The sequence below is a fragment of the Amblyomma maculatum genome, chromosome 1 (genome assembly GCF_055883805.1).
Source record: "Amblyomma maculatum isolate TAMU_Amacu chromosome 1, ASM5588380v1, whole genome shotgun sequence".
Classification (NCBI taxonomy): Eukaryota; Metazoa; Arthropoda; class Arachnida; order Ixodida; family Ixodidae; genus Amblyomma; species Amblyomma maculatum.
Genome location: NC_139344.1, coordinates 228,355,808 through 228,365,284, shown reverse-complemented (window position 1 = coordinate 228,365,284; position 9,477 = coordinate 228,355,808). Strand labels below are relative to the sequence as shown.

At 45.4% G+C, this 9,477-nt stretch overlaps 1 protein-coding gene across 1 annotated transcript in view; it reads left to right on the top strand.

The window, feature by feature from the left end:
• The first annotated feature begins 1,578 nt into the window (after positions 1-1,578).
• LOC146205838 (synaptogenesis protein syg-2-like) overlaps positions 1,579-9,477 on the top strand; it is a 439,404-nt gene continuing 431,505 nt past the window's right edge. The window contains exon 1 of the mRNA XM_084586959.1: positions 1,579-1,683. Within this exon, the coding sequence (XP_084443085.1) occupies positions 1,596-1,683 (88 nt within the window). The 5' untranslated portion in view covers positions 1,579-1,595. The remainder of the gene's footprint in view (positions 1,684-9,477) is intronic.

Sequence of the window (9,477 nt, the reverse complement as noted above, 5' to 3'; positions counted from 1 at the left end):
AAACCAACTAGCCCAGTCTAGCGCTTTACCCAAAGAACAGGAATAAAAAGAAAGCAACGATAGCTTAATAGTTAGGTCCCTAGACACTCCTGTCTAGAAAAAGAAAGGGGGCATTATTGCATAAACCTACATTAAGAATAGAAAATTGTTTTTCACAATATTTTGAATTTATTCAGAGTACTGAAAATATCGTATCTTTTAGTTAGCTACGGTACATTTTCCTTAGGATCTAACACAGAACATTCGGTACACCCACACGTTTGTGTGGACAGGGCAGGAAAGGGTTGAGAGTAAAGAAAAAACGCGACCGAACATCGCAAGCATCTGGCCAAGACTGGCCAAGACCAATAACTCAATAAATGCGGCTGGCAGCATATATGTATATGAACCGTTTAAGAATGGTTGACGACCCCCACCGGAAGACCATGGGCCATAAAAAGACTTCCCACAAATATCGCTGTAGAATTTCTCCTGGCAAACAATGGCTGTTGAGCGTACCTTATTTACAGCATAGCGGGCATGTGAGCTACACGTAAGGTGGTTATATCTGATTTTTAGAAGTTGTCCGTCAGAGAGCACGCGCGATTTCAGGTTGGGTTATATGCATGATTACTGGCGCGTCAGGTGTTAAAGACAGCGAGCTGATTCCTGAGGTCTTGATGCATTCTTTTCAGAAAATTGGGACCAAAGGAAGAACTTGTGAATACGGCGATGGAGCCATAAAGGGTCAGTTCTCGTCACAACTACCACGGCGCATTTAAACACTGAGCCTCAGCCGCTGACAAATCCCAGAATTGGAAGGGAGAGAGGTGCGCCTTGAAAGAGCAGAAAAGTGCTGAGCAAGCGTCTGACAATGAGCAATGCCCGTTTTACAGCACTGCCCTAGCTGGCCGGCCCACCCCGAGAGTTCGCCGCGAAAATAAAGACGCCAGTGCCGAAACTGACGTCACGACCACGCACGAAAAGCATCGTATACGCGCTACGAGCTGACAGCCAGGTAGAAGGGATGGAGGTTAACGGCGCCGGAGGCCCGTGAAAGGAGGGTCGCCTGCTGGGATCCGCTTTGAATGGGAAAACAGTTTCCATGGCGGCCGCAGCGCGCCACTAGCGGCGCGCTTAAGCGCCGGGCGGCGAAGCCCAACTCGGCCGCTGCTCTTTCAGAAACGGGCCGTCTCCTCTCGGGAGCAGCTGAGCGGAGCGGATTCTCTCCCGGCGTCGCGAGCCCGCTCCCCAGGCCCTGATTGCGTGGGAAGTTTGAAAAGTGCGCCGTTTCGCCCGCCCGACGGACTCGCTCTGCTCGAACTTCCTCAGAAAGGAAGTTCTGTGCCACACCGCCCGTTTCGAGAAAGAGGTACCTAGGGTGCTGTTGGCACGGCGAGTAAGTTTCTCGGGTTTTGACTCAGGCGCGTAAGCGTTTTACTATTTACTTCGCGTCTAAGGTTAATAATATACGCAACATCCCGTGTGCCCTGGGTGTATAGCCCATTCCGTAACGAGGATGCGGCTACTTCGCTTTAGACTTGGCTTTGGCGCCTAAACGTCTCAGTACTGTGGACACTGCGCGGCGGACCAGACAAACTGCAGTTTCTGGTGGAATGGCACCGCGTGCTTCAGTGACTCTTGCACAATGGACTTGTTTGCTACTGCTCGCCAATCTGGGAGGCGCCGGCCGTCGCTACGAAGGTAAGCACACGCGATGAAACGCCCTCATCTGCAGCTGCGGGAGTTGGCTGTCTCGTTTCTTCAAAAGCCTTCTGCGCTGCCTTCGTCACGGTCACAGTTTCAAACCAACCTTTGGAGCTGTGACAGTGTTCTTTTCCCTTTCAGGAATAGTTTGAACTCAGGCACATACAGTCGTTCCGTGCACCTCGCAAATGGAATCGGACACTTACTCCTCCAGGAGACGAAAGAAAAGGAATACATAGGAAAGTAACTTTCAGGGGTATCGCACCTCCTTCCCATGTTTACATGGCTTCACTGAACCCATCGTGTTTTTTTTTTTTTTTTTTTGTAGGATATTGGAAAGGCTCCGCAAATGTTAAATTAGCAAAATCAGCAGTCGACACACCATAATGTTTGCAACTTCCACATTATTGTCATTAGGGACATTTATCCTCTTAACGAAGGTTAATACTCGACGACGCAAAGTTTCGCTATTTGCACTAAGCGCCAAGTTTCATGATGCGAACTACAGTTATGCTTAAAAATGGCTTCAACAATAGTGAAAGGCCACATGATCTATCCGATGTTTCCTCTCACCATATCAGGACAAAACACTAGTCCATTCGTATTACGATATGGGGATAAAATGACATGCATGATATCGTTGTACGCATTCTATGAGCACAAAGGAGGCTTTCATATCCAAATTTCATTTTTTTTTTTTTCATATGAGCTGAAGGCAAAAACAAGCCCGCGATTTTAGGCTCGCGTGCGAGATGAGGCACGAGCGAAAGAACCAAAATTCATGCAAGTCCCCGTCAAACAAAGGAGTAATAATCACAGACAACGACAGGCGTGGCGGATAAGCGCCGAAGTGGGTTGGAACGGGAGTAATTAGCTTCGAACATTGGTATCTCTGTCGTACAGGATATGTTGTACTTGTTACTAGGAGAGGGAATGTTGTCACACCATCGTTACGGCCAGATGCAATCGCTCATATTTAAATGTGTGTTCTGGCTAATTAACTATATGTAAAACGCGCAGTTTTGGAAGGCCATTTACCTCGTTTTCTGTAGCAAAATGACGTGCCTCTAATGTTTTGGTATCAGTGCATTTGGACACCAGTGCTCTTCAGCACACACAAAACAAATACGGGATCTGAGGTAACCCGTGACTACGTCAACGTGCACGTGTAAGCTAGTCATCGCTTACGACGCACAATTGTCTGATTAATTAACGTTATAACGAAGCTTTTCTTGATGAGAAAGACTAAATGCTGCCTCGTAATAAACTATTGTTTGGCTGCTTCTAAAGTGATTCTTGTCGCGACAGCGATGCGAGCAGAAAGAATTCAATACAAGTTTGGAAAAAATGCCTATTATCTCACGTATCAAAGCCATAAAGCATGCTCACAGACAGCAGTAATGAATTTAAGATAGTTGAATAGTTTAAGACTATTAAGGTTACCAGATAATTCGTTATGACATCATAACAACTAAGTAACAGTTTAGGGCTTGTTCAGAACTGATGCGAGTTACTTCCAGTGGACATGGCAAGTCAAGATATTCGCAAAAGCAGGCTTTGATGTCCGTAACTGCTTGCTGTTGACCATTTTGTACTAAAAAAAAAAAAAAAAAAAAGGAGAAAATCGACAGAGCGAAAACGAAAAAACTTGTTTCGCTTTATGCCCTTTGCGTGCAGTTGGACGCAAATTAATGCTAGCCGTGTGAAGAAGACGGTACTCTGCAAAGCAAGATATTTTTTTTTTTTTTTTGTAGAAAAGGGCGAGCGAACCTGAAGGAGTTACGAAACCTTTAATACGCTGCTCCTTAAACGCTAACGTCATTTTTTTCGTTCTTGTTCAGGAAAATGGAAGGAAGAAAAAAAAAAAACTTTTCTGAAATAACAAGCCGGCCATTTAATAAACAAACAGCAAATATAGAAGGCTAATGTAGATACAGTATTGAGCTATGGACTCTTAGAAAAACACTTGGCCATTTGCTTGCTTCTTGTTTTGCTTCTTTATATAGTAGCATAAAATTTGAAGACACAAGAAAAGTGGGCGCTCACCATAGAAGCAGGAAAAATTTGCATGAAAAAAAAAAAAAAAGCAGGGGGAAGTGAATATCTTTCACACGAGCCCTTCTCTTAATGTGTTTCCCAAGAGGCCAGTTAGCAGAAAATTTTGACACTCAAGACGGGACCTTGAAATGAACCATGGGAATATCCGTCGATGCAAGAAGTATCGTCAGAAGAAAGGGCGTGAAAATAGCTTAATTTCGCGAAGTGCGAAGTGCAGCATGGAGAATAATAAGGTTGTTGAAATCCGACAGGCTTGTACTTGCTATAGTTATTATAAAGCTTGAAATAAAATCAGTTACACTATCGTTTCGAGTTGGAAACAGCCACGCAGAGAAAGGAGGTGATGTGCAACAGATTTCGTGCCATTCAGAGGCACGACTTAACTCATTTGGCATTTGCATTCACATACGGAACTTGAGCTTGTTTTAAAGCTTAATTATCTTTCAATAAGGCATACGCAATTCAAGCGAAAGTCTTGTGAACATTAGCTGAGTGCTATCAAGCACTTCTTAAGACTACATGGGGTTAAGTTAAGTTATTCCTGAGTAAGTTTTATTACAGAGATTTCTCGAACAGAATATTGAATTATGTTTATTGTTATCACATTCACGGCGAAGCTGTTGCTACAAAAACCGCTTGCGCAGTCCTGGAAGAGCAAGAAAAAAAAAAGAGGACTATATTAGGGCAGTATACTTGCTAATTTTTAAAAGTTTCTCGCGTAAACTTCCACTAATGTAGTGATGAATCGAAAAAGAAACGTGTCCCGTCTCAGTGCAATACAAGCATACAAATTGTTCATGGCAACGTAACTGCATTCTAACATTAAACTGCAGCCCGTGGCAAGTCAATTTTCTAAACTTCCGTTTTTATCCCCGGCATTCCGTGTATAAGGTGAATGTTATTTGGCTAAAAATGCACGACCTCGCGTAATGCTTTGGCTGTTGTAAAAAGGTCTTGGTACACACGCACATTTCACTGCGGCTTCAATTCCCCTCGTTATAATTAAGCATGCATTCTATCAGCGACGAGAGCGTGTCAGGGGGACGCGCTTTTTCCAAACTTCCGCATTTAGAGCAGCAGGAAAGAAGGCACCTACGTATGGGTGCACGCGTACCCCCTGCACTGGAGACTAGAAACACGAGAGCCCTTTCCGGTCCGCATGTGTCGGAGCGGAGGGCGACGACAGTGAGAGGGCAAGAGTGAAAGAAACGAAGCACCGAGTGAAGCTGTCACTTATTATTTTTGTGGCACAGGTAGGGGATCCGGTACTGGAACAATTTGCTGTGCAATTCGCCGCAGCGCGTCCGTTCCTTGAAACGTGCGTGTTTGCGTTAAAAACTGTGTTGAGACCTGTTTATGAAACACTGCGGCCGCGGAGAGAGCATGCACCTTGATTGGATGTTGGGGAAGAGGAGAGCAGGGACATTTCGCTTGGTTGGGGCTCGGGTTACGCTCACGCGTGTAGTCAGCCACGGTGGACCGAAGACTATCGGATATTTTGCTACCGTCCCCGGGATGAGGTCGCGAGCTTGATTGCTTCGCGCGCGGCGTTGTCATTACATTGCAAAACAGGGTCCGAAGCGTCCGTCTACCGTTTTCCGGCCATGCATTACAAAACTCAGGTATAAAAGGGTTATAAAGAGCACGTAGGGCGTGACCTAAATGTAACACTGGCACGTATCGCTTTCCGTTAAAGCACTCACGCGTAAAACATGGATCAGCTTGACAAGTTCCTGCTACATTAGACTAGTGAGTCTGCTGGGGGCACTGCATGGTATCGATTCCCAAGACAGGACAGCCGTCTTGGCGTCGTGCGTGTTTCATCTCTTTTCTCCCAGCTACCTTTCCTTGCATGCCTCGAATAAGCAGGATATTTGGACGTGAAACGCTAACAGTATGCACAGAAGCGGGAGGAACTTTCGGTACAATAAAACACCCAAGCGCAACTTTCACGCACGAAGGCGCAGGCGCCGTGTCCTGCACAGGTCACCGATTCCGCAAGGCGTCGCCAATGTGCAGCAATGTAGCTCAGGAAGGCCACATCGTTCGCCATGAAACCTTTTCTAACGATGACTTAAGCTTAACGACATCCGCAACTCATATTTAAGGAGAGAGGACTAACTATGCGATGGTTGTCACCTGTGAAATTGATAGGCAGTCCCAATCGCGACAGATATGTGTCCGGAGGCAAAATAAGCTGGCAGCTGCGCGCTTGCGAATCCCCTCGTTATAATTGTAGTCATCACGTGCACCTTCGGGCAAATTTCGAAATTTTCGGTCGGGACAGAGGCTCTGTAATGATTCGTGCCGTTAAAACTGTTCTGATGTCAGTACATCTGTGAGCCTGCATCTGACAAAAATTACCAGTTCTATTTTCGTACACGTGTTTCATGGTTTAATCAGATTCTGTCTATATATGCCCATTACAACTAACCAGTGTTCCGTAGCGCACGTTTCTAGGTTATCATGTGCTGTTATGTTATAACTGTTCGTTGTGCGCTACATTACGAAATACGGTAAATTTATCACGCTGTATTTCCTTTTTTTTTTTTTTCAATATTTGAAGCACCATTATACTGCACACTGTGTGATCACTGTGACAACTATGTCTAAGAATATTGAAAACCACAACATAAGAACTTTGGCCAACTGTTGCTTAAACCATAATTGGGATAGCAGTAGACTGAATATAGAAAGAAGTGACTGGCATGTTGCTGATTCATGAAAATCAATTCATAAACATGGGCGAAATGCGTGGTTTGGTTTGATGTTTAGGGTTTAACGTCCCAAAGCGACTCAGGCTATGAGAGAAGCCGTAGTGGAGAGCTCCGGAAAGTTCTACCACCTGTGGTTCTTTAACGTGCACTGACATCGCACAGCACATGGGCGCCTTGCTTTCGCCTCCATCGAAAAGCAGCCTAAATTCGTATTGTATATGACCTTCTTTATTTATGGATGGTGGCAGGCTCTTTATACTAGAGTCACAGAAATGAAGTACGAAGTGAAACAAGGTCTGTATTACAACTTGCGGCATTTTCGACAGCGTTGCTTTCAGTGGCTCCCGACTGGTCAAAACGCCGGAATCGGATGCAGCAGTTCAGACGAATCACATATAGTACCGAAGAAATTTCTATTGTGACGTCCCAAACGTAGCGTACAAAGCGTACGCTGCTGTAGCGAGTGCTCAGAAGCTCAAAGACACTAGGAGGTAAAAACGTAGGAGGCGTGAATAGTACATTTTCTTAACTGAATCGAACACGAATCGAATAGGGGCAGGATCTAATCAAATGGAATGTTCGCACAGATTTTTTTTTATTTATGCGAATATTGGGACAAAACGCGCAACCGTGCGAAACAGAGAGTCAGAGGCGGTGCTATGGTATAGTGCTATAACTTATGGCGTTAAATGCATAGCAGTTAAAAACAACGCAACACTTATCTCCACTAAGGGGCCGCAACATAAAGCAATATATAGAATCTATGGCAATCAAGTTATACATGTAGGAAAATCACATTTTGCTATTGGAGACTATAGACAGAATAGACTATAGCCACAGCTCAGAGCAAGAGACGTGGGGAACAGCTACATATGAGATACGGCCACCGAGATCAGTGCAGGCTTTTGTGAATTTGCCTAAACGAAGCCCAGCGTTGCCGTCCAACGGGCCATTTACGAGCATTATGACCGCCGCCATCCGAATGGATCCCACTTCGGGCGCTGAAGCTTTCATCCCTCGCATACTGATCGCGACGGAATTGTCTGCAACGTCGGTGTGGGCTCCCTTTTTGGAACAGTCATCGAAGAAAAATGTGCTGGGCGTTAACCGAACCTTGTGCCAATGTGGCGAAAAGTAGCCGAGAAGTTGAGAACATATTCGGTTTGTGTGCAATAATTTGGAACGAAGGCTATTTGATTGACTCGCTAAAGCGATGCGGGGAATATTCAATTCACCTTTCGAATTTTTCGAATATTCACACGCACTTAAAGCGCCTCTCGCTTCCCAATAAACTCATCGTCGGTGCTGCGGTTTTGGTCGTTGGGTCAGCGGGCTCAGAATTGCGCACAGGGTTTAGAACACTGCACGGGCCTCAATCTAAGGCCCCAACCCTGCCCGAGTCCAAAGTCCTAAGCGCGAACCCAGATCAGGTCTGCGGCTTCAAGCCCGGACCCGGCCCGGGCCCGCTAAATTATGGTTCTACAGAGCACAGCCCCGCCCGGCCCGTAAAGCTCGGAGTGAAACCCGCATACTGTGAGCAGGTAGACTCCTACAAGACAAATAAAAAAGTGGCCGGCAATGAAGCTCAAATCGCGGTAAGGCTTGAAGCAATTTGTTCCTTTTTTTAGCACAAAAGGAAGCAATAATAAGGCATGTTCGTGCCAGCCGCCTTCTTGAACAGGGATCTCATAGGTGCCTAGAGATATAGCAAATATTTAAAAAGACTAGTTGCCACATCTTAACATAAGGGTGCTAACTATATTATAGAAGAGAAGACAAAGACGACAAGAGCGAACGTATTGCGTCTTCTCTTCTGTAACATAGTTAACGCACCCCTATATGGAGCTAACATAGAGGAATATGGAAATTCAAGGAGCCAAACGGAAATGCCCTTTGGACCCTGTAAAAGTGTTATTTCGCAATAAAAGATGCATCGATGCTGAAAGTGGTCCCCAACTTTAAAGCTCTAGTAGAACGTGTGCAGTACGTGTGCAGTTACGGACCTGTGTAGGCGTCTTAATGCTACAAAATTGCACACGTAAATACACTCGCGCAATAAACAACTTTTAGTTCCGCAAGTCAGTCATATTTTACAGCCCGCGATGCCTTAACTATAAAGCGTCCTCCCAACCAGTGGAATGACTCATTTTTTCTTCTTTTTTTTTTCTTTTTTTAATAAACACGATGTCACGGTTTGAAGACATGACTGAACTGGTCTACTTTGAATAGACGCGAAATGTAAAGGGGGTTCCGTACAAGCCAAACTGACTTAAACTGTGAGGGACGAGTAATGGAGGGCTCCGCATAATGTCGACCACCTGGGGTTCTTTAACGCGCAATGACACTGTGCAGTGGACGGGGGACATGTTTTCTGCCTCAATCGAAGCGCGGCTGCCGCGGTCAGGATCAAACTCGGGTACCTTAGCTCAGCAGTCACCGCGACGATGTAGTGAGTAAATAAGTCAATAAACCTCAATGTCTTTTTCACTCGCACCATGGATTTATTACATCCGTGTCGCTGCTATTACGCCGATAGTGCACTTGACTATAAAATAGTGAATCAAAAGCAGCAAAGCGGCCCTCTAGCTTTGGGTCCAAGCCTTATCCAGGATCGCAACGTTAAGCCTGAGCCCGTCCAGTCCCGGCCTAGGCCCGTCGAAACAGCTCATGTGCCGAATCTGCCTGGCCCGCGGGGGGCCCGGGACTGGCTCTCAGACCGGCCTGATCTTTGGAGTGGTCTCAAAGGCTTTCGTTTCGTCTTATGTGGCCGATAACGAAATGGATGGGCGGTAAAATTCTTTTGCTGATTCGGCAGCTTCTAGGCCTAAAAAGAAACGTCGTTTTTTTTTTTGTCATCAGCGTTTAATTTTTTTTTTTTAATAGTGCCACTGTCACTGATCTTATCGCTGCGTGTACGTTTTTTTTTTTTTTTTGTTGTTGTTGTTGAACAATATCCCCCAAAATGTATTTAGGGCGTGCAAATAACGTGAATGCGCTATTTTGAAACCCAGTATTA